Below are 25150 nucleotides of genomic sequence, written 5' to 3' on the forward strand. Positions count from 1 at the left end.
TATTTCACAATTAATTAATTAAAATAATATATAATATATAGTATATTTGCGGCACGTTCCAGAGTGGAAGATACTACCAGTATCGCCCTGGTGTAAGACCACCATTCAGAATTGAAACGTCGCTCCAAATGGCTTTAGCCGTGTTTAGTGACTAGATCTGAATAGCCAGGTACTTCCCCACCTTCCTCTTTCTCTTCCCCACTTACCTTCAGCCTCACAACATCCCCCAATTGGGGATGCCATAGTCTCACTGGCTCCAGACGGGAGCAGTTGGGACTCTTGTGAGGTATTCACTATAAAAAAAAAATAAAAAAAAAAGACTTTTCTGCGTGGCGGCCTGGAGCGGCGCGTGGTACCGCCGCTCCTAAGCGTACGTGTGCCGGAGCGTGAGTGCATAACGTGAGAGGTTCATTTACTTCATTTATGGGCGGTTTATTTGTACATGTATCTTGAAAATAATGTTTCATGCGTTACATTTACATATTATAGTTTTTTTTTAACATGCTGTAAAAAAAATGAAGGACCACGATGATAAAAATATCATTTAGTACCTATTATAAAAAAAGAGAATGCATAAATACTTTATTGCTTAGCAGTTTCTCCCTGCACAAATACAGTCTGACATTTCAGTAGATATAAATTAAGGCCGCTACGATCGTTTAAAAGGTTTTAAATGGCAACACCAAGATAACTTGTAGGAAAACGAATGTAAATAAATGCACAATGGTTCAAGTGTCTACTTTCGGTGCGGCCCGCTAACCACAAAAAAGAGTAAAAAAATACTTCAGAACGCCAGAACGGTTTTCTTTCACGGTATTTCAGATACATTAATTTTTAAGACACGTATGCACTAAAATGGCCCCCGACCGCGAAAAGGTTCTCCACTCTCGCTTTAACCAAACGGTGTTCACAAATTAGTGGTACTTTATACAACTAAATGATTCTACACATATTATGTTGTAGGACAAATTTATGATTTCTTTTTATTATTTAACGCTTTGCAAGAGAGTTTTATTAGATGTTAAATCAAAATAAAACAAAATCGAATATACAGATTAAAATTATAAAATTTACACGTAAAAAATCGAGATATACTGTATCTTTGGACGTTCATGTTTGTATTCAAACTGTGCGAACTGTTCACTGATTTTAAGTCCCTAGATTTTATGAGAACCCTCTCTCTATATTTCATTAGTCAGAAGTCAAGTGGAATATAATTCACCTATTTGGTCCCCTTTGTATAAAGTTCTCACTCGAACAATTTAGAAAAAGTTAAGCACTAATTTTTTAGGTCCGTAAATTTTAAGATCTGAATTCCAATTGAATACATTAACTATGTCGGTTTGACGAATCCAGAGATGTGCTTTATTTCAAATAAATCCATTTCAAATGGAAATGCAAAATGCAAAATGGGTATTTTCCATTTTGCATTTTAAATGCTTGTCTAAAAACCATTTTGCATTTTAAATGCTTTTCTCAATGCATTTTCCATTTTAAATGCTTTTTTACAACATTCTTCCTACTACATATCTCCACTCATCTGTTTTTCATAAGCCCCAAATATCAGTCGGTCCTCAACCTCGCTATGGAGATAATTTACATTTGTCAAGTTGCTCCCTGGTAGGAGCCCTGGCAATTGAGTGATACCATTACAAAAAATACTTATTCAAATACTGAACATGGGGCCATGACGCTGTAATATTAAATGTTGGATAGCAGTTTCTATGTTTTTACGTTGGCAACATTAGTCCCGCGCAAATTTTTTGTGGTTTCATAATCTGTAGTCGTGGTGTTTTAGGATTTACCATCATGTAATATGATTGTTCTACATTGATGTCCACTATTAAATGACAAAATTGTTTAAAAATTCTATAATTATTCTAATTGTTTGACCTAAGAAACTATTTTGCATTTTGAAAATAGGTATTTTGCATTTTGCATTTGAAATGCTTTTCTAAAACCCATTTTGCATTTTGCATTTTCAAATGGAAAAGTTTTGACCCATTTCCATTTTGCATTTCAAATGGTTTTGGGTACCCATTTTGCACATCTCTGGACGAATCAATAGAGCTAGACAGAGTTATTAACAACTTAATTGACAGTCTTGCCATCCTTGCCACATTAAATTCCACGTACCGATTAGGAATACAAGTAAAAATATTACATTCTTCTGCAATACATACACAATCAACTATCAAAGACACTCACTAACCAATAGGATGCATGATCTGGGCAACAAGTTTGGGGGTACCTACTATTGATATATTTACTGACTCCATTTATATAAGTATATATAGCGTAATCTATACCAGCACTGTACTGGACGGGAGTCCGCACAAGACTGTAGATTTAGGCGCCGGGTCCAAACCGTGTCTTCAACCGATGAGAATGCTCCTTTACGGCCGATGATGATGATAGTAGTAATATTTGATGAAATCTGCCTCCCGCACCCAGGCTTGGTGAATGTTGGGCACTGGGTGTGCTGTCGTCTCTGCTCGCTTCTGGCGTTGGCGGTTTTCCAGAGGAGGGCCGGCTTGTCTTGAGGAGGTAACACCAGAAGATCTTGGAGCAGAAGACTTGGCGAGGTGAGGCAGATGTTGGGCAGGAGTCACTTGTAGATAAATAAAACGCTTGGTTTCGGTGGTAAAGATGAACTAATTTATTTTTAATTATGTGGCTGCTTATATTCAATTAGCATGACTCGCGCCCGACATTGGGCTGGGAGCCCAAAAGTGGTGGGGGATTGTACCCGCGCCAACAATGAGTTTATATGCCCCGGCAAAATGTCGCATATTCATTTTGCCGGCAGCACAGGCGAAAGTAGTCGCTTAAATTTGCGAGTTAGAAAAGATTTTGAACGCTTACATGAATAACAATTACATAGTTTAAATGCATAGTAGTTATAAGAATGTGTATCTTGACAACTAGATTTTTTGTTTGCCAAGATACGACAAAAAATAAGAAATTTTTATAAATAAATGTGTAAATATGATTTAAAAGCGATCAAATTTGTAAAACATTGTTAAGTTGGTATTTTTCCCAGGTCCCCCGTAACATAGCGCTCAGAAAGAGATAAGATTCACTATGCTACGAGGTTCCTGGATTTTTGTACACGCAAAAAAGGTATAAAATATTGTTCAAAATTGGTTGTACATATGTGTGAAAAACAGCTTTTTTAATATCTCCTCAGCGGTAGTATATAGAAAATAGTGTTTATTTGACTACCGCCGAGGGGATGAACAAGTAAAATATAAACATTTGCAATATTTAAAAATTGATTTTTCCTAGTAAATTTTACATAGAAAAAATGCTGGACATCGATCCACGCGGCAGGTAAGCCGGCGATGCGGTATCGATGCCGTTCGAGGACAAAGTTTTTCAAGCGGCCGGGAACAAAATGGCCAGTGGCGGGGATTGATGATTTCGCCAGTGGCGTGGGGTAGGCACATTTTATAAATGTAAAACAGATTTTATGAAATTAAATAATGTGGTCAACTACGTCCGTTACAAGCACTTTGTTGAATCCTACATGTTAGAGTAATTTGGTAATTTAGTTTTAAAAATTTGTCTTATATGCAGTATTGTTCTAGTTTCTAGTTTTTTTTTTTTCTAGTTTCAATTTATGTTACTATTACATGTTTTACTAATATTGTTTTAAATTATGTTTATCAGTTTACTGTTATATCATGCTTTAATTTTTTTTGTACAATTTTCGATAGCTCACTAGAATATTCTGTTTTTAAAATCCATGTAAAAACCCGGCTGGGCGTAAAACCGAATATAAATAAGCTCGAATTTTCATAAATTTGAATGTAAAGAACAAATTAAGGTGACACAATACCCTGATAACGGGGATTTGCCCCGACGCTCACAGTTTAATTATTTCTGATGAGCTTATTACTAAAATCTTAAATGATTCTAGAGGGATTCGAAGGGTTGCAAGTTATTTATATAAGATTAATAAAAACAGGACCTTACCATTAAATATATTATGTAAAACGATAAGTACATTTTATTAAATGTAAAATGTTGTAAGATAAGCGGCAAGTACCAGATTTTATTTTTTTAGACGATGAATTAGTAACTTCCCGACGAATCCCTCAAAAAAGATTAGAGATTTTATTAATGTATTCATAAGAATTAATTAAAATATAACACTCGCAAAAATTCAATTTCTGGCCAGATAAACCAAAGTCGACCGCCACTTACTTCGAAACTCTGGATTGTGCGTTGTATATTTGTGTGCACGTCGGCAAGGAGTTACTCCGTATTGCTTCAGACGCCGCCAAAGTTCCGGCCTATAAGGTTGTCTGTCACCCGGCCCGTCGCTCCGGTTATTTCTTTTACGTATTTTTTTTATTTAATCAAACGATTACTTTGAAATCTATTAGTGAAATTTTCTGTTTTTTATAATTTAACTTCTTCCTCAAGTGAGTAAAGGTTTTTTGTATGTTTCACCAATATAAAAGAATACTTTTTTTTCAATTGTTTATTCTTAAAATGTGTACAGTGGTCATGTTTCAGATAAATTTGGACATTGTTAAAAAAATATGAAAACAGTTTATTTAGAGGAAGTTTTTTTAATTCTTAAGTTTCTTTATTTTAATAGTTAAATAATACCTTAAATATTTTTTTCAATAAAAAGTTCCGCTGTTATGTGTGATTTTTATTTGTAACTATCACGCCTAAAAATGATTATCAAGTAAAACTTATTTCATATAAAAAGTATTTCAAATATAATAATTATAAACAATGTAGTTTCTTTTTACATATAAATTATATTATTTGGCTTTCAGTCACACCAATTTTTGGGCACGGAAAAATTGGAACTGATTGTGAAGAACTCAGACATGCTATAAATACCTAATTTAATATTTTAACAAAAAAATTAAATGCGTAAATGTGTAGGCACTTGAGAAAAAAGATGACACTAAAGTATTGTCGTTATGTTATTATGTATCATTTCTAGCCCAAGTAGACTTTTTTACTATTAATCCCTTTTTTCACGACTCTTGGCGAGTCGGCTGACAACCAGCGGCACAGAATGTTATAGAGTGCCCCTTCACTAGAATCGTTTTCCTAGTTTTATTTATTTACGCCCTACTGGGCTTTTACATAAATTTCTAATTATACAGTCATGTTAGTGGTAACAATGGTATATCTAATAAATTTTGGTAAAATAAAAGGAGTTTTTTACTAAAGAGTGCTATTCTCTTATATTTCAATAAAGTGTTTGTGAAGAGTTCGTTTCATTACTAATACTCCAGGTCAATTAGCGATTCGCGATCGTAATTATTCCGGCAGTCCCAATTTTTTTATATGTTTTATAAACTGGTCCCCTGATGTAAAATCTGAGTTTCCGACCTTGGCACACCTGTGCTCGCACCGCCATTTTGAAAAAAACCGGCCGAAATCGCGCCAAAATCTAGTTTTTCCAAAATATCTCATTCCCAATGCAAATTTCGGCTAAATTAGCCGAACAATTAAAGTAGAACATAAAATTATTTACAACTTTTGTGAAAATAATTTTCTTCAATCTCTAATAGATACCGAGGTAGAAAGTCGTAAAGGTGCAATTTTAGGTGTATATTTTTGAAAAAAACAAGTTTTTTGCGCGACTAGGTTTGGTTTTTTGTAAATATCTCGTTTCCAGTACAATTTTGTGAAAAAATTATTGATAATAATTTTGTAGAAAATAAAATTTCATAAAATAAATAGGTATATAATTTATGTGTTTTAACTCTAATACGTATCCAAGCTCTAATCCACCAAAACCGGGCCAAAAATTGAAACAGAGGTAAAGTGTTTTAAATTTAATTCCTTAATTTTATTTTTCTTCAACAATTATTGTTGTGAGAACATATACGTTGACAACAATCGTCATGCCTGTGTCAGACCTAGCTATCTACCTAAAAAAATCAAAGGCAGAATAAAGAACACAGAAAAAATGTGCAATTAATGCTTGCTTCTAGACTCAGCGATATACCACCTCTATCTATACAGGGTGTCCGGTGGTAAAGTGCAGTAACTTCGGGAGGTGATTCTACGTGATCGTAGGAGTAAAAAAGATAAATAACTTTTTCTGAAATTCCAACTTTTAGGTGTACTTTTAGGTGTACCGGTAACTAATACCCGCTACCCCCGGCACCCGAATTCAGTCGGTCAGCTGGTAAACTGTCCCCCGCACCCCCTCCTGCACCCCCCCGCTATTAGTAAATCGTAATTCAGTAAACAAACGTCTGTGTTTTGAATGTAATGTGTCACCTAATTTGACGAGCGGAGTAAACAACTTTTAAAATTTAATTTATCTAGTGTTAAAAGTCTCATTTAAATAAAAACTTGTTAATTTAGTGTCTTTATCTAGTGTTTAAGTCTTACTAAAAAGTACATCTTTATTCGGTGCGTGTTTTCCTTAAACATCGAGTTTTATTTAGTTTAAGAGTAACCTAACTGTTAAAAATGTGTTTCTTTTGTGCGTAATTTTAATATTGAATTATTGTGACAATGCCTCGCTTTACCAACGAAGAACGGGCAGATATTCATTATTTTTATGGACTACATGGTGGAAATTCCGAAGCGGCGCGCCGGGAATATGCACGTCGTTTTCCGAATCGTAATGTGCCCAACGCTCGTGTTTTTGTTCAAACGCATGCACTTATTCGCGAACAACGAATTGGCCGAAGACCCCGAAACAACAATGCTATTAATTTACCAATAGCGGACGAAGACTTCATCATGGCTACAATTGTAAATGATCCTACATTGTCGCTTCGTAGAATTTCCGCAATGACTGGTGTCCCTAAGAGTTCTATCTGGGATCTCTTCAAGACGTACGGAATGCACCCGTTCCATTATTGGTGCGTGCAAGGCCTTCTGGAACGTGACCCCGTATCAAGGATTGCATATTGTCAGTGGCTACTTCGTAAGCAACTTAATAACCCGAACTTCATTGGGAACATCCTTTGGACGGACGAGGCCCAGTTCAACAGAACTGGTGTGATAAACCTGCATAACTTGCATGAATGGGCGGAAGAAAACCCGCGCTCCGTAAGGCAGTTGCACCATCAAGTTCAATTCTCCGTTAACGTTTGGGCTGGAATTATTAACAATAAAATTATAGGACCGCATGTGTTGCCACCTAGGCTTAATTCAATAAATTACCTGGATTTCTTGAAGAATGACCTTCCCGTTCTTTTGGAAGAAGTTGATTTAAATAGAAGACGTGAAATGTGGTTTCAACAGGATGGAGCTCCACCACACTTCGGACTTGCCGTTCGTCGCTACCTAGACGAACAATTCCCAGATCGTTGGATTGGACGAGGGAGTACTTCGCCATGGCCGGCGCGTTCTCCAGACTTGACACCGTTAGATTTTTTCTTTTGGGGTGCGATGAAGGATAAAGTTTACGCCAAAGAAGTAAATAACGTCGAAGATCTCCGGTTACGTATTCACGAAGCCGCAGATGAAATACGCCACAATGTACGAATTATAAATAATATTACTGTACGTTTACATACTTGCCTACAAGCAGAAGGTGGACATTTTGAAAATATTTTAAATTAGTAAAAAGCGATGAAATTAGTTAAGTGTTCAATTAGTTATTCATATTTTTTATAATAAAAAGTGTAACGTGATTTTAGTGCAGTTCTCTTTTTGAATTTGGTAAAATATCAAAACATACGGCGAACTCTGTGTTTTTATTGTTTACAATTCACATGCGGTTTCCATGGATACGCGCCACTCACAAATATGCAACGTTGCCACGTTCACACTTGCGAATTTATCGGGTAAGTTTGCACCTACACTATGGCTTTTTAGCAGGTATGTCTTTTTGTATGAAAAAGAAAAAATTGGAATTTCGGAAAAAGTTATTTATCTTTTTTACCCCTACGATCATGTAGAATCCCCCCACGAAGTTACTGCACTTTACCCCCGGACACCCTGTATTACAGCAGGCAATTTATACACTTGTATATACCCGTCTATACGTACTTATACGCTCGTGTGTATAATGCCAAAATTTGATTGAAAAGTGAATTAACATAATTTTTCTAATATTGTTTTTATTTCATCACGAAAATACAATGGTAAAATGATGAATGAAATCACAAGGTCTATAAATGTTCGTGATCCTTCACATATCTTAGATATTGTATGTAAAGAACGTCAATTTGGAAAGCGTCGTTTAGATTTCGACGAAATGCTAGTTTATTGAATAATTATTTTCGTTTTTTATATAAAATTATTTTTACTATTTCTAACTTATATTATAATAAATGATGGCCTCAACAAAAAAGTTGCATCTTATGCTTTTTACATTACATAATTATTTGTTTTATGTAACTTTTTGTCAACGATAATAATAAATATTGAAAATGACTGATATTTTATTTATCTTGTCAATATATTCAGATATAATTATGATCAGATGTTATGAAAATGATTCGTGATTGAATACCGTATTGCTTTGACATCTGTCAATGAAGAACACGTCGATTACGAGTCATAAGTTACTGCCTACCGTCTAGCAGTATGGTTGATGGTATCGATTAATTCATCAAACAAGTTTGACAGAAATCTGATAAGAATCATAAAATCATGAGCTCCTTCTGCAATAGGTTACGTTTCTATCGAAATTTACCTAAAACATGCACATTCAACTTAATATTACTATTCACATAGTTTGAAAGACGCCCATTATTAAGCATTTCATGTTCAAACCTTACTCATGGGTACCATCTAGTGGATTTCATCGCTGCTCTGACTTCGAACTGAGTTGACCAAGCGCACGTGGCGTGTTCCCCGTTCCAACTTACTTCATTCCTCTCCACCCCGAAATATTATAATATTTGTTTCGATGCGGCGCGCAAGTGAAACTTCTTTGGCTTCGCCCACTTAAAGCGCGTTCACGCCCATACATAAATAAACCACTCTCTAGATCGATATCTTCGGGCTTTTTGTATGGCGCCATTTTGTCACCCCCTTAACCACAGACGACCACAGATAAAACGGTCGTTTGGTCCAGACAGGTAAATATATGGTGGACCATAAAGAAATCTCAAGGTCATTTAAAAAAAGAGCAAACATAGACAATATACCTGCACCCAGCTAACATCGTTCATTCACTAGCCCAAAAAAATTATATAATAAAAAATACTGGAATGCAGGAAAAGGAAAATAAAAAAAAAAAAACCCACAGCTATGCACACATCAAAATATTTTTTATTTTCAAAAAGACAATGGACAGTAATACAAAACAGGGTCAGTACAACCGATGTATTGAGCATTGATTTATCATTGAAGTAGAAGATAATACTAATATATCTAAACAAAACATGAAACAGAACAAGACACAAAAAAATAAAAAGTAACAGTCTCAACTAGGAATTGAACCCAGGATTTCTGTCTTACTGCAACAACTTAATAGGATTTAATTTGACCTTGCACAAAAATACAAGAATATATACACAAAATAGCACTAGAAGTTATTCAAGTTCTCCTGCAAGGGTTTCATATAATTTTCACAGCTTTGTCGTCAGCAAACATCATTGAAAATACTGGTACTTACATGATGTAATTCTGGAGAGGTTTAAATGAACTTGTCTGATGTAATCGTGGCTTTGTTTAGCAATTTTAGTCTCCTAATACGTGGTACAAGATCGCGTCGGAATACGGATAGGTCTGAAAAGGAAAATTAATCAAATTATTAGCCAATGAAGTACATTCAGGAATCATGAACATTGTATCAAAGAACGAGAGGTTAGTACCTGTATTTAACAACGTGATCGGGTCCTTCTTTCAATTGGTGGAGATAGACCGGATATTTTATGATGATTGGAAGATTAAGCGTTGGCAACGCATTATTTTTTAATCCCAAAAGTACCGTATTTTTTATTTCAATCGCGAAATGGCACACACAAACAAACGTATTTCTTGCTGCTTCTTCCTAGCACTGGATTATCGAATCCATTTGAGCAACCTTTAACACAACACGGCATTAATTTATCACCTTGAAGAATTCTAGCACGCAACATTATTTTAGATGGGTGAAAGAAAATTCAAAATATTTACGCTAAAACCTTCAACTGACTTCGATCTGCGAAATGACGTCTTGGAAATTACCGTTATTTTTTTATCGGAGCATAACACATGCTTAGCTTCTCTTTCTGTTACACGAGTCGCTACGGTAGAGAGCGAGAGATCAAGATACAATTTTTGCTCTGAGCCAATGAGATCTGAGCTTTCAGCCACAACAGCTTTGTCTATAAGAATTTGGGTTGAGGATAACTCCTCCCATCAGGGTTACAAGGTTATGCGAGAGTTATACGCCCCTGCGCCCATAACTGATATTTTTTTGAAGTCTTATTTCGCCTTAAATGTGTAGTTCGGTGTTGCCATCGTAATGAAAAAAATATTCTCACGTGATAAATTTCTGGAATATTATACAGAAATTTGTTTGTACATATCTACATACTCTCTGATCGAAACACCTTATTGTAGGCCAGGATCGAAACATTTAAATGATCGAAATATTTTGATCGAAACATCAAAAGATTCGAGTTAATCGCTCGGAGTTCAGCGGGAGCAGTAGCTGTGGACAGAGGAAAATTTAAGCCCTGGTGGGTAGGGGGGGGGGGGGTGGCACATAATCAAAGCATGGTATATTAGTATGGCAACATTTTGGTAGGTAAGTACTGCATTTGCAAAAATGGGGTAGCCAGTGTTTTCACACTGGTAATGTTTATTGTTACTTCAGTTACTTGCAGATAGCGACGTAATGATCATAATATTATTATTATGACGTGAATGACTACGAATTTGAATAATTATATTTGGCTAATTCATATACCGCCGTTTTCGTGAAAAATCACCTCAAGGGCGCTCAAAAGCATTACATGTGATATTAAATTTATAATATATACATATAAACTGAATAAATAATACAAATAAGTTTTGTACCTACTTATAAGGAAATACTAAATACTAGAATATTCATACTGGAGGTTTGAAATCTCCTTATCTTTCTCACTATTCCGTGAAATCATACTTCAATAGAAGAAATAATAAAAATATTTCAATATTTTAATGACAAAAAACCCAGGACACTAAAAGAATACCGAATCTAATATTTTTATATCGGGCCGATTGCATCTTTCAAATAAAATACATCATAATCATATGTAATGCATTTGAGCGCCCTTGAGGTGATTTTTGATTATTAAAATGATCAATTTATGTTTATTAATAACCTTCACAACTTATTATACATCAGAATGCCATTTTTACATACACTAAATGCACGGGCGACGTAAATCCCAACATAAAATATGAATGATTTGTTCTTCTGTCTCATACTCGTAACTTCTTTGGTTGGTAGATAATATTCTAATTAAACATTTGACAACTAGCAAAGAATAATAACGTAATCCCGGTGGATATCAAAGCATAATAGATAGTACGTAACACAATTTACCATTGGAATATATCTCGTTTGTCAAGCAGTGCGAGATATTTCTGACGTTTCTCGGAGTTGGGAACCGATTTACGTTTCCGAAGGAATTCTGACCAATGACGTGACGGCTGTGGTTTCGAATAATTTTCGAAAGAATTGTCTCGGACTGTGTAATAATTTTTGACAAAATTGATTCCATGTTCGATGACGTTTCAAAAGGATTGTCTCGGACTGTGTGATGATTTTTGAGAGAATCATTTTCTTGTTCGATGACGTTTCAAAACGATTGTCTCGTACTGTGTGATGATTTTTGACAGAATCCATTTGTCCATGATAATGAATCGAAATATTTCGATGATTTAAAAAGATCGAGTAAATCATCGAAGATTCATCGATTGTGCCCATCGCTAACTGTGTGTGGATGCTTTTATTATCACATTCAGGTACAATTTATTTTTCTTTTCTTTTCTATGGTTTATTATTGTCTATGACAAACTTCACGCTGCCCGTCGTTACGAATTTGTTTGTTCGATTTTGATTATTTGAGTGATATGGAAATACATTTTTCAATGCTTGTTTTCTGTATTATTTCATAAAAAACGTGTTGTTAGACGTACGCATTTGTAAATCGATATATATTAACTCAGCATCTACCAATTCTGGTACACTGTGTATAATCATTCCAATTTATGAATTAATTTTCTTGATTATTGCGCCGCGACACCAAATAACATAAATAAAAATGAAGATCGAAGAAGTGAAAAGTACGGCGAAAACTCAAAGGATATCTGCCCACACACATATCAAAGGACTTGGACTAGATGAAAATGGGGTTGCAATCCAAATGGCAGCCGGTCTTGTGGGCCAGGAGTTGGCGAGGGAGGTAATGATTAACCATGCAATTTGAAAGCCTCTCGCGGCTTTGACAAGTTGCGTAGTATTAAATCAATCACGCTTTGTTGTCACTATCTATTTGATTTAACATTATGATAATTTAACCCCGAAGAAATCAACAACAATTTAACCTCAAAATAAAAGAAAACAAAAGTTAAAAATTGGCTGGTTATCCTATATAGTTGTAGTCTTGCAGGGCTTTGCATAGTTTGCTTTGGCTATTGGCTTTGTGTAGTTTGTAAGTATATTCACATGTTGGTTTTCCTGTTTCAGGCTGCTGGCATCGTTGTGGATATGATTCGCAGTAAAAAGATGGCAGGCCGAGCTCTCCTATTGGCTGGCCCCCCTGGCACGGGGAAGACAGCAATAGCCTTGGCCATTGCACAGGATTTGGGAAACAAGGTTCCCTTCTGTCCGATGGTTGGCAGTGAAGTATATAGTTCTGAAATTAAGAAAACTGAAGTTTTGATGGAGAATTTTCGCAGAGCGATTGGCCTGCGTATTAGAGAGACTAAGGAGGTTTATGAAGGAGAAGTCACAGAATTGACCCCTGTGGAAACAGAAAACCCAACTGATGGAGGTAAATTATATTATTTGAATTTGTATTCATTATTGACGGCCGGCGTGGTCTAGTGGTATACGCTTTTGACTACAGATCCGACGGTCGCGGGTTCGAACCCGGCGTGCGCAAATAAATTTTATTTGATTAATTTGTGTTATTTCACAATTAATTAATTAAAAATAATATATAGTATATTTGCGGCACGTTCCAGAGTGGAAGATACTCTCAGTATCGCCCTGGTGTAAGACCACCATTCAGAATTGAAACGTTGCTTGAAATGGCTTTAGCCGTGTTTGGTGACCAGATCTGAATAGCCAGGTACTTCCCCACCTTCCTCTTCCCCATCTCCCTCCCCTCCCCAATACCCTCAGCCTCACAACATACCCCAATTGGGGATGCCATAGTCTCACTGGCTCCAGACGGGAGCAGTTGGGACTCTTGTGCGGTAATACTGTAAAAAAAAAAAAAAAAAATTATTACAAGTTATAGGTTCTTGTAGCGTCACCATGCTTACACCATGGCACCATGTTAACGCACTTCCGGCGAGAAAGGTAGTTCTACCTTTAACGCCGGTTCTACTTAAATGGCCCTGAAGGCATTGCTGTCCGATAATTCTTTATGAATATTGTACCAAATATATAAATAAATTTGTGTATGTACATATAAACAATGTGATACAAGTCTCTCATTTTCTTATATTCTGTGAAAGAATATTTAATCAGAAGGAAACTATACAAAACCTATAGAGTGGGTAATATATTCTTGCACTTATGGCACTGGAACATTCTTTTTTTGTAATGATTTGTGGAAAAGTGTAATAAAATACATCATTTTTTACACATAGAATATCACTAAATAGCCTAAAACTGACTTTAATTTCAGTTTATGGAGTTGTATTACAAAGTAGGTATGTACTTCGCACAGTACTTTTATAGTTGGGGTGTGATGACTATCTACAAAATTAATTTTCACCCTATTTTTGCCTACTTAAAATGTGTTAATATAGAAAAAATACGAATTTTTTTTTTTTTTTAAAAGAAAGACAAACATTCCCGGGTTACGAATAACCCAACAATGTTTGAAAATCTCCTACTACCATCACAGAAAGCCGAAAATGTTGCTTGTGTTGTGATGGAGGACTTAGCCAGCCGAGGAATCGAACACGCGACGCTCGGGTGAGACCCAAGCGCTATGCCCACTCAACCACTGACCGGTCAATATTAGAATAGTCTCCTAATTAGTAGAAGATCCCAATGTTCATATCTCACATCGCAGGATAGTTTTTTCTTGTGGAATTTAGTAATGTGTATATGTACATAGTTACTTTGTTTCAATATTTAAAAAGTATTTTTGAATGCCATGGCACAGATGGGAGCATTCACATCTACCGGCACAGCACAGACACAGCACCATGAACCTAAAAAGCCCTGGACATGTCCCTGCCCGTTTAGTATGAACGACATTAAAACCAAATCTAGGGTGAGGGGAAATTGTCGGGCAGCCATCTTGTTCGATTTGCAAAGTAGTATAAAATGAACTATTGAAATTTATATTTTTAAATTCCGTCCATATGTTGTTAATGCATACGACGGGTCACGATTTTTTGGGATAAGTATTTGATGAGACAGGGAATAGGACATATTAAGATAAAGGTATTTTTCAAACATCCCTCCTCATCCCGCGGCTTCAAATTGTTCTCGAAAGGCTCTGTCCAGGGCCTTAACGCAATAACAACAAACTGCCGCCATGGCAACCAGACGCGCGAGAATAACAAACCGTGGTCATGGCAACACGAAACAACGAAAACCATATTGTTATTTTGCGGTAAACTGCAGGCAAACCAAGGGCATTTTTAAAAATCCAAAATCAATTGTGCAACATGTTTCTGATTCTTTCTGTGGAAGAATAGACATAGTTACAATTTTGCTTGAAGTGAAAGTAGGTAGCTGGGAAGAAAGACATCAAATGAAACGATTTGATGTACATCCGATGAACAAAAAACAATAAAAATGAAGGAGAATTCTTTTCATTAAATATAAAGAATGCCGAGAAGATGGAGAAAGATTTTTCAAATATTTAAGAATTGGTCAATATAAGTAAATATAAATAGCTCGTAAGGCTTTGAAGCAGAGAATGGACGGTTACCTCGAGAGGGTTTCATCTCGGGGTAAGAATAACCTAGTCAAATTCAATGTTTCAAAGACCCAATCACATATGATTACATCTAAAAGATATCGAAATGACAATCTAGACTCCTTCAATGGAAGCAATGTTCCCAACATGCCTTCCATTTATATAATAGATGCCAGAGTCAAGTTAGCCTTTCAGAAGCTGGGCATACTGTACCGACAGGACCCGCAGATACTTTAATAGTACACCACCGCTAACCCTGTACAAATCGCAAGTAAATTTATCAGCCACCTCTGGTCTGGAGCCTCTAAGTATCTGAAAAACCATGGACTCTGTACAGAAACAGGCGGTCCGTTTGATGGAATCCCCTATCTTAACAAACGGATTGCAATATTTAAGAGCATAGGCGTCGGCTGGGAATGGTGTTCTACCGGTATTTCGATGGAAGATGCTCTGAGGAACTAGCGTCATTGAACCCTTCAGAACCGGTGCACAATCGGGAAATATGCCAAATGCGCTCCCAACATTTGCATAGAGTTGACATTTGTCACATAAGAACGGGTCATTTCTACCACTTGTTCTTGAATTCAACAGCTCGGCTGTGGATTGATCTTTCGGCCTCTGTGTTTCCTCCCTCTTACAATATGGGTATCTTCAAGACCCAGGTTCACTCCTTCATTTCCATAAAAAGACCCTCCACACAGCATCCCTGAAGATGAGATATGTGTTATTGTAAAAAATGTGTTACAGTTATTGCCTAATATGACTTGAAACCTTCAAGGCCAATGTTTAAAATTTCAAGAGACCTAAAGTCATCTAGCAGCATCTCTCTGTCAGGCCATGCTTGGCCAGCACGTCCATTCTTCCATGTGGAATACATAGCAGGTCATAGTGTCGACTCTGGCTGATTTATAGCATTTCAGGAAGCATGGGGTATCAATAAAAGGTTTTTTTTTAAATGCCGTTAGTGAAAAGGCCCCATTCATCCCAGATTAGAAACATTCGTAATGCGTCTCAGAGAGTGTGATGAATGTGACGCATGAATCGCGGGAAATTTTAATTTAGTTAACGGGCAGTTTAATAGATGGTGTAATGCAGTCGAACCCGAGAAGTTTGTAACACGACGATATAACTGAACTATATGTATTCAAATTTAATATTGAAAATTAAATTAGAAATAATAAACACAAGACGCTAGCGTAATAATATTATAGATTCTACAAAATTAACTTTTTTACTTTGGAATTTTCATGGAACGAAATGCTTTAAAAACGTCTAAAACCTAGCTCCAAACGTTGCACACTGCAATGCACCTCAAGGAAGTCATAATTTCACTGGACTGCAAATGTAGCCAGCCGCACAATAGGGGTTATTTTTTTTTTTTTAGTGCACTTTTATTGCAGTCATTGTGAATTTTTTTTCGACTACCATGTTAGGCACTTATATTTACTACATTCAAAATATTAAAGTAAATAAAAAATAATTAAAAAACATATAAGTTCCAATAATTAATTAATATTTAAAATATTTCACCATTTAGCATAATTTAATTGAATTTAAAATACAGCAGACATACAAAGTGGTTCCTCAAACTAAAACCTCTTTCGCTCAACGGCAATTCTGGTTCATCGCGCCTAAAATATACAATGCATTGAGTACCGACTTAAAGTCAAGTAATTCTATATCCATATTTACTGCTCGTGTACATCAATGGATATTTGAAAGGGGACGACCTTTCTTTAAAGATTATATGAGTTCCTAACACAAAAAAAATTAAAAACTTCTTTTCCAACTTGTCTCATATCACGAAAATTAAAATTAAGTGTTGAACATAAACATGTTGTCTTATAGATAATACCTAAGATAAATAAACTTGCACACAAACAATTATATGCATTAAACAATCTATATTAATTATGTTTAAATTTTAATCTTAATGTTTAATATTTTTAATTTTTATTTGTATCTTTTTAATATACATATACTTTTTCTTTATTTTTCAGTTTACTATTAATTTTAATATACTTGTTTTTAGTTTTATTTATCATTAAATTTGTTTTTCTTTTTTTTTTTTCTCTAATTCTTTCTTATGTTTCTATAAAATAGTATTTTTTAGTTCTTCTAAGTTATTTTTATTATTACTTCATTATGATTTATACTTACATACTTATGTTACTATAAGTATTTTTTAGTTCTTTTATGTCATTGTTATTATTATTTCATGTATAACTACCACAACACGGGCATTAGCCTAGTATGGTAGTTAAAAAAAAATGTCTAAACATGTAACTTGTAAACATTTATTAAATAATAAAAAAAAAAAAAAAAAAAAGTATTCTAGCCGAGATTGTCCTCAGGTGCTAGCCGGTGCCGGCCCGTGTCTGTACAGAAATGCTACGCTATGATATTAACGTCTTCGTAGATAATATATGAAACTAATTGAGACATGTCTGTCACGCTACGTGTCTGTGCAGGTAGATGTGAACAGTACACGTAGCCGTCACGGCACAGACGCGAGTATTTACTATCACTATAGTTCCCTTGGGACTACAAAATTCTATCTGACATTTTGACCATAATTAACCTTATGCAAAGTTTCATAAAACTTTTCAAGTCTTAGTATTTTATTTGGGATTCAAACTTTGAACCTCAATATCTCATAAAAATGGCAGACGAAACCTTGTTGTTATAAGGGAACAATATACCGGCACCGTGATTGGCAAAAACGGCATAATGGCAACAGTGAGTACAATGTTGGCTGATTATTTGGGCAAATGATTATGAGGGTGAAGCCGTGTGAACCCAATTTAAATTTTAAAGCGAATTCTATTTCATACGAACTTAAATCGCATTAGCATGGCTTCGCCCATGTATTGTCGCGATCAGCTGTGAATGCGGTGCCATTTTGTACTGAACTGTGCAGGCGCAGATATGCGACGTTACAGACAAAATATTCTACTGTCAGTGCCAGCCCGTGTCTCTGCCGGTACACTACGGTATGATGTAAAGGTCTTATACACAATGTATGAAACTAATTGAGCCATATCTGGTACGCTACGTGTCTGGAACTTTACGTGCCGGTAGATGTGACTCTAGACCTTTATGTAGTGTCTAATAAGCAATATAATACAATTTTGCAATGCCTATTTCTGTACCACATGGTTTCGGATATAAACTGTACAATTTTTTTAAATTAATTATTATGTTCTTTCAGGCTTTGGAAAAGTGGTGTCCCACGTAATTATAGGTCTAAAGACAGCCAAAGGAACCAAGCAGTTGAAACTTGACCCCACAATTTATGAATCTCTTCAGAAAGAAAAGGTGGAAGTTGGAGATGTGATCTATGTTGAAGCCAACTCAGGAGCTGTAAAGAGACAAGGACGCTGTGATACTTACGCCACTGAATTCGATCTTGAGGTTTGTCTGCCTTTTTTATTTCAACCAACCTTTCTTTAAAACTGTTGTTGTTGACATACAACTTAAGCACACCGTATTTATGTACCTATGGTGTATTGAGTCTCTTTCATGCTTTGATAAATCTGCAATGGATTTTGAAATGTTACAGGCCGAGGAATATGTGCCACTGCCCAAAGGAGATGTCCACAAGAAGAAGGAGGTGGTCCAAGACGTGACCCTCCACGACCTGGACTGCGCCAACGCCCGGCCGCAGGGGGGGCAGGACATCATGTCCATGATGGGGCAACTTATGAAACCCAAAAAGACGGAAATCACAGGTTAATATTTTTCAATTGATTCAAAATTCCACTAGGAACAATGAACTCCAGTACTATTTTTTAATCAATTATGATCTTCTAACTCTAATATCAGTTTTGTTTTTTGGTTACTGTTAATATTGATGGTTAAAATAATTTTCAACCTTATTATTTTTTTGGTAAACTTAATGTTTTAAGACAAGGTTTTTTATGCATAGCACAAAGGGTAACAATTATTTTACAAGCAATAATTATTCGCCTGAAACACTCATCCACATTGAAAAAAATCCTGATAAAAGATACATGACGCCAACGGGACTCGAACCCGTGTCCCTTCGATTTCCGGTCGACAGCTCTGACCACTGAGCTATGGCGAAACAAGCAGTAATTGTTGAATGAAACACTAGTATATATTGAATCATTTCGCGGGTAAGAGATAAGCCGCCATAGCTCAGTGGTCAGAGCTGTCGACCGGAAATCGAAGGGACACGGGTTCGAGTCCCGTTGGCGTCATGTATCTTTTATCAGGAGATTTTTCAATGTGGATGAGTGTTTCAGGCGAATAATTATTGCTTGTAAAATAATTTTCAACCTGTTTTCACAATGCCAGTGTTTAGTGGAGTAATGTTCAAAGTTTTAATTTTTCGGGTCGGGGAAAAGCGTATGTTTTATTTCAACAGGCACTGTATTTTGTATGGCGGCGTCAAGGGTGAAGATGTTTATTTATTTTTAAGCAGTTTTTTTTATTTTTAAGTAGTTTTTTTTATTTTTAAGTAGTTTTTTGAACAGCTTTAATATTAAAGAACTCTGTGTAAAATGTCAACATTTCTTAACTACTGTCATTGTATTCCATCATAGTGCAAAAATACATCCATGTGAGGACCTGGTAAACAATTTTTGGTGTTCCAAAACCTTCATTATTATGAAGAAAATGGTGTGACGCCATCAAACTAATCAATAAGAAAAATGCTCCTTTATCTCTTAGGTCAACTGCATTTTTTTGCAGGATCATTTTGATACAGGTACAATAGCTTAATTTAGGAGATATAATGCTACAAATTTAACCTTTAACCACTGGAGCGCCAAGATATTTATGATAAAATGCGTTGAGCGTTGAAGATTTTTGTTCCTTTGGTTTTGAATTCCCCCGTGCTCACTAAAAAATCATACCTCCGAATATTGATACGAAAACAAATAAACTGTTCACTGTCGTTTAAAGCCAATAAATTTACCCTTATTTCATAATTTATTTTAAGTTTGTAGGTTTTATAGAAATCATTAAATTCACAAACGCATTAAATTTGAGGTTTGAAAATTAGCCAAATAAGCTCCAGTGGATATTGTACTTACAAGTTTGATTACACCTTGGTGTGTCAATTGCATATTAAAAAAAAAATAATAATGATATGTTCTAGAATGTTTCCTTTGGTACCCTATTACTATGCTAGAATTACTATAATAAACAATGATAATATCATACATATTATATAACCAGATTAACATAGGTATAAATATTATTGTGTTATAACGCCGCTCAACTAATTTTGACACTGACCTCAAAATTACCTTTTTAAAATAATACACATAAAACCAAAGATATTAGAAGAACGAGATATGCTATGTTGGCCGCCAGACCGTAGCCGGAGTACTACCTAATTAGGGTACTTTGAACGGTATCGGGACGTGTACGCACAGAAATCTGTTCTATGTATTAGTGCGGATACCTTAGCGCAAGCGAAGGTGTGCAGTAGTATTGGTGAACAAAACCGGCGACACTCGGCAAAACAATTCCACTCAGTACGAACTGCGCATAGCACATCTCGTTCTTCTAATATCTTTGCATAAAACTAACATTAATTTTCAAAAATATTAATTATCATAGGCGCCTAAACGTTGTTACAATTCCGTCAACACTGTGAAACAACAACAATGAAATCTTTTAAATTCAAAATACAAAACCAGAATGAAATGCGATTTGTGACTCGTGACGTCAGATTCAGTCGTGCCAACCAAACAGGGCGTTTTGATGTGATGGTGTTTTATTAATTTTCAAACGACGATTTGTAAAATCAGAAATATATCAAAAAAATATTTATAGAATCATCATTTGTTGATCTATATGAATATATTTTTTTAAACCCATAATATTCTTCACTGGAGTTCCTCATTGTTTATTTAATGATTTTGTATTAACGTTACACATTGCCAAGGCAAATGGTAAATTACGTATATTGAAATACTGGTCATAATTTGCATTTTTCATTTACAGATAAGTTACGTAAAGAAATAAACAAAGTAGTCAACAAATACATCGATCAAGGAATAGCAGAGCTGGTTCCTGGCGTATTATTCATTGATGAAGTAAGTATTTCCACCATTCTTAACACACTTCGGCCAGGAAAGGTAGTTCTACCAGTTCGGTCGATTGATCCTTAATGCCGAGAAGGGTAGTACTACCTTTTGCGCCGGCCTCATTTCAATGGCAGAAAAGACGGAATTATTCAATGTTTCTATATGAATATTATATACCAATCTCTTAGGACGGGTTGTTTCGGAGAATTTGAACAATTCTTCTAATTTCAACGTTAATTTGCGAGCTCTGTGAAAGATATTTTCTAGTTCTGTTATTATTTCAGTTCTGTCAAGAAACTAGCCTATAATGATATAATATCAGAACTTGAATAGGACTTTCACAGAACTCGCAAATTAACGTTGAAATTTGATGAATTGTTCAAATTCTCCGAAACAACCGGTCCTTAGTAAAGGTCCCAACAATATGTACTAATTATTATTACTATATGTAACAAATCGTAATGCAAATTTTCTTTTTATATTTATCTTCATGCCTTCCGTTTACATCGGTATTTCAACAAAAGGATAGTATATTATTTGTTATTGTAATAATGAGGGTGTTTATGACTGTGAAACCCGATTCGAATCTCTATCTCTGTTCCGCCCCACTCAACTCCTATGTGCAAATGAGTGAGAGATGTCGGGTGTATTTAAAGAAAGCAGGTATGGGCAAATACCGATAGGCGGACCGTAATAAACATATTCCAAGGTTAATTTAGTTGCATCTCAAATAAAATTCGATTTTCGTTTAGTTACTGGAATTTGATGGCATATCTGTGCACTTATGATGAAATATGGGGTACTTCTGTAGCCACAGGAAGGCACGGAATAAAATTGTTCAAAATCCCCCCGAGCCAATTGAAATCTAAATTGCCAGAACTGTTATCACAAACTCTCGACTTTTTGAGAATTGAAGTTGATGAAAGGTCCTAGTTTGTATTGTTTGTTTGTTCTAGGTGCACATGCTTGATATTGAGACCTTTACATACCTCCACCGAGCCTTAGAGTCTGCCATTGCCCCTATTGTAATCTTCGCAACAAACAGAGGAAGGTGTCAAATTCGGTTAGTAATAAATTATAATTTGTTTTTCAACCAATCTCATGGTTGTATAACCTTTTATGCTGGCGAAAAATTCTGAATGTAACGGGCCACACTAGGTAAAGCTTTTAGTTATGATCCCCCTAGGGCTGGGTGATTTGCTTGGGATTTTGATTTGGGAATGGTCCCAAAAACAGATTTATTTTCTGTCTATATTTTTTCTTGACAAACTCACTCATATCATCTCGGTTGTAAAGGTTTATCATCAATAGTTCTGTTCTTTACTTATTATTATGTGTGATAGTTTTTTTGCACTTCAAATGTAATAAAGGCCCTCCACACGGCCGAACTTGCAGAACCCAACATGTTGAACCGCCAACCGAATTATTATTATTCTGTTGGCGGTTCAACATGTCGGGTTCTGCAAGTTCGACATGTTGAACCGCCAACAGAATAATAATTGAAACGTGTTAGGGCCTATTATCAAACTGTTTGAGAGTTATTTTGATATTACATTACCTTAAAAGTTTGCTACTTTGTACATTGGAAATGTATTATTTACTGACAAAAGGATGTTTTCCTTTTACTAGTAAGGAAATGATAACAATAATATAATGAGAACAAATTGAAAGTGCAGAGGATAGACGACCAAACAACTTGGTCTTGGTACGCACCCCTTGCTTCATTCATTCATCCCCTTCTATTATTCTGACTGTTGTCGTGGCCCGACTCACATATTTGTTCACTTGATCGTGTCCAACTTCTTCTATGATTCACATTTGCGTTATATTTAGGCTATATTGTATTTCTAATTTAGAGTTCTGTTTCAGGGGGACAGATGATATAGTTTCACCCCATGGAATTCCACTGGACTTACTGGATCGATTGCTTATCATCCGCACATTGCCATACAACAAGAGCGAATTACACCAGGTAAGACTTCTCTTTGAATTTATAAACCTACCGTCTTACTTATTAGATTCTTACGTGCCGGTTAGCGTTGGTATAGTGGAGCCGGTCTTGAGCCAGGTTTGAAGCCATTTTTACTATACCAACACTGTGGTAATAAGTATTACATGCCACGTAATATTTACTCAGTGTTTATAAGAAATGGGGATATTATTTGTCATTAATCAATGCGTAATAATGAAAATTTTAATTTTACGGGTTGATCCCATATCACTTTTTAGTATTAAAGTAAGTAGGTAAGTAAGGTTCTTCGATCATTTTTCAGTTTGTTCTAATGAAAAACATCTTTTCATTCTGGGAGAAGATTATTATTTTAATTTGAATATTCACGTCCCAACTGTTCCCCTCTGTCGGGAGTCAGGAGACTACGGCATCCCCAATTTGAGTATGTTCTGAGGATGATGGAAATGATCCAAGATAAATATTTGTTCCATGAGAGAAAGTTCATTCCAAACATTCGCCATAGTGTAAATTCACTCACGTATTCATTCACGTAAACACCTCAGCACAGGTTCTCCTAGTGAGGTGTTCACGAAACATACAATATTACTCACATACAATTTCACCTTCTCAAACCTACCTTACACACAACATATTATATTTATAAGTTTGAAATATATCATGTACAATTATAAATAATTATGTGAACACTGTAAATATTATATAGAAATAAATAAATGTATAACCTTTTTTTTTGCCAGTGCTATCAGTCGTCCTAATTTAAGGATTCGTCTCACACTATCAATTCACTCCGATAGAACCCATGTGAGCAGTGGCGGCTCGTGACTTTTGAGTGTGATAGTAAATTGCTCGAAAAATTTGACACTATTCTAAACACAGAAATGTTTAAACACAGAAAGATTTTTTTTTTTGAAAATTCGTTTTTATATGAAGATTTTCAAGAAATTTCAGTTCGGCAAATGCATTGCACCGATTTCCTGAAAATCTTCACACAAAAAACAGAATATTCGAAAAAAAAAAAAAATGTTCTCGGCTACGACATAGATATTAAATCGCACAAACGCGCTACACTCTCATGGATTAGCCTTGTTAAGGTGAAATTGGCCAAGCCATGAGAGTATAAGCGCGTGTGTCAGACTAGGTTTAACCTTAACACAATCTGTCCCATCACGCGGCACCTTTTAGTGAAACTTCATATTATATGCAACAGTCGCGTGGATCAGGTTAATACTTCATCGACGTGTTAGGTTCCCTTTTGTCCACTTTTAGTAATTATGACCACCACATTTAGAATGAAATATTTCCTCAATTCAGATCCTGAAACTGCGCGCCATGACAGAGGGAGTGGCGGTGGAGGAAGGAGCCCTGGCCGCGCTGAGTGAGGTGGGTGCGCGCACCACGCTGCGCTACGCCGCCCAGCTGTTGACCCCCGCTGCCCTCGCCGCCCGCGTGGAGGGCCGCTCCGCCATACATGCGCAGGACGTGCATGAGACCTCGCTGCTCTTCCTGGATGCCAAGTCCTCAGCTAAGATCCTCTCCAAGGAGAAGGATAAGTTCATGCTCTAGAACTCTAGATTAACTACTACCAAATAAACCTTGACTGAGAGTTCGGAAATCCATATTAGTTACCCATTTACATTACAGAGACTGTATCAATTTTAACAATGTGGGTATTTTATAAGAATATGATTTTATATTTTTTTCCAAGTTCTGGAAACTTGAGAATATTTTCAAAATATAAAGGGTAAATGTTTTATAAAGATGCTCCCAAATTGCTTGCTCTTTCGTCGAGTCAAACACCAAACATTCAGCATATGCATGACCTCTCCATAGAAAATAGTTATGTAATAATTGTTGATCTGATCGGTATTTTACCAACAATTTGTCCACTGACTTTGATCTAATTTGTGTCATGTAATAAGAATTCTATTATACGTGTTGAAGAAAAAAATAAATGTTTCTTATTTTTAAGTAAAGAAAACAAATAATTCTTTCAATTCCTCAAACAACTAATAAATATTATGAATCGTACAACACCGTTAAAAGAAAAATTGAAATTTTTGACAGCAGATTTCTCT

The 25150-nt window shown here is 35.7% G+C and overlaps 1 protein-coding gene across 2 annotated transcripts; it reads left to right on the top strand.

Moving 5' to 3' along the window:
* The first annotated feature begins 364 nt into the window (after positions 1-364).
* Positions 365-25035, top strand: pont (RuvB-like helicase pontin). Of its 2 annotated transcripts, none has more exons than XM_089637773.1 (8): positions 365-399; positions 12620-12926; positions 18253-18455; positions 18604-18772; positions 21021-21112; positions 22060-22166; positions 22973-23075; positions 24387-25035. In XM_089637773.1, exons 2-8 carry the CDS (start codon positions 12641-12643, stop codon positions 24636-24638), a joined length of 1212 nt encoding a protein of 403 aa, XP_089493899.1. In that variant the 5' UTR covers positions 365-399; positions 12620-12640; the 3' UTR covers positions 24639-25035. The 2 variants fall into 2 exon arrangements, with proteins under 2 accessions (XP_089493899.1, XP_089493891.1); XM_089637765.1 differs by lacking the exon at positions 365-399 and adding an exon at positions 11948-12335.
* Positions 25036-25150: the final 115 nt, after the last annotated feature.

The sequence above is a fragment of the Hesperophylax consimilis genome, chromosome 1, assembly GCF_061612785.1.
Source record: "Hesperophylax consimilis isolate HC1 chromosome 1, BYU_Hcon_1.0, whole genome shotgun sequence".
NCBI lineage: Eukaryota > Metazoa > Arthropoda > Insecta > Trichoptera > Limnephilidae > Hesperophylax > Hesperophylax consimilis.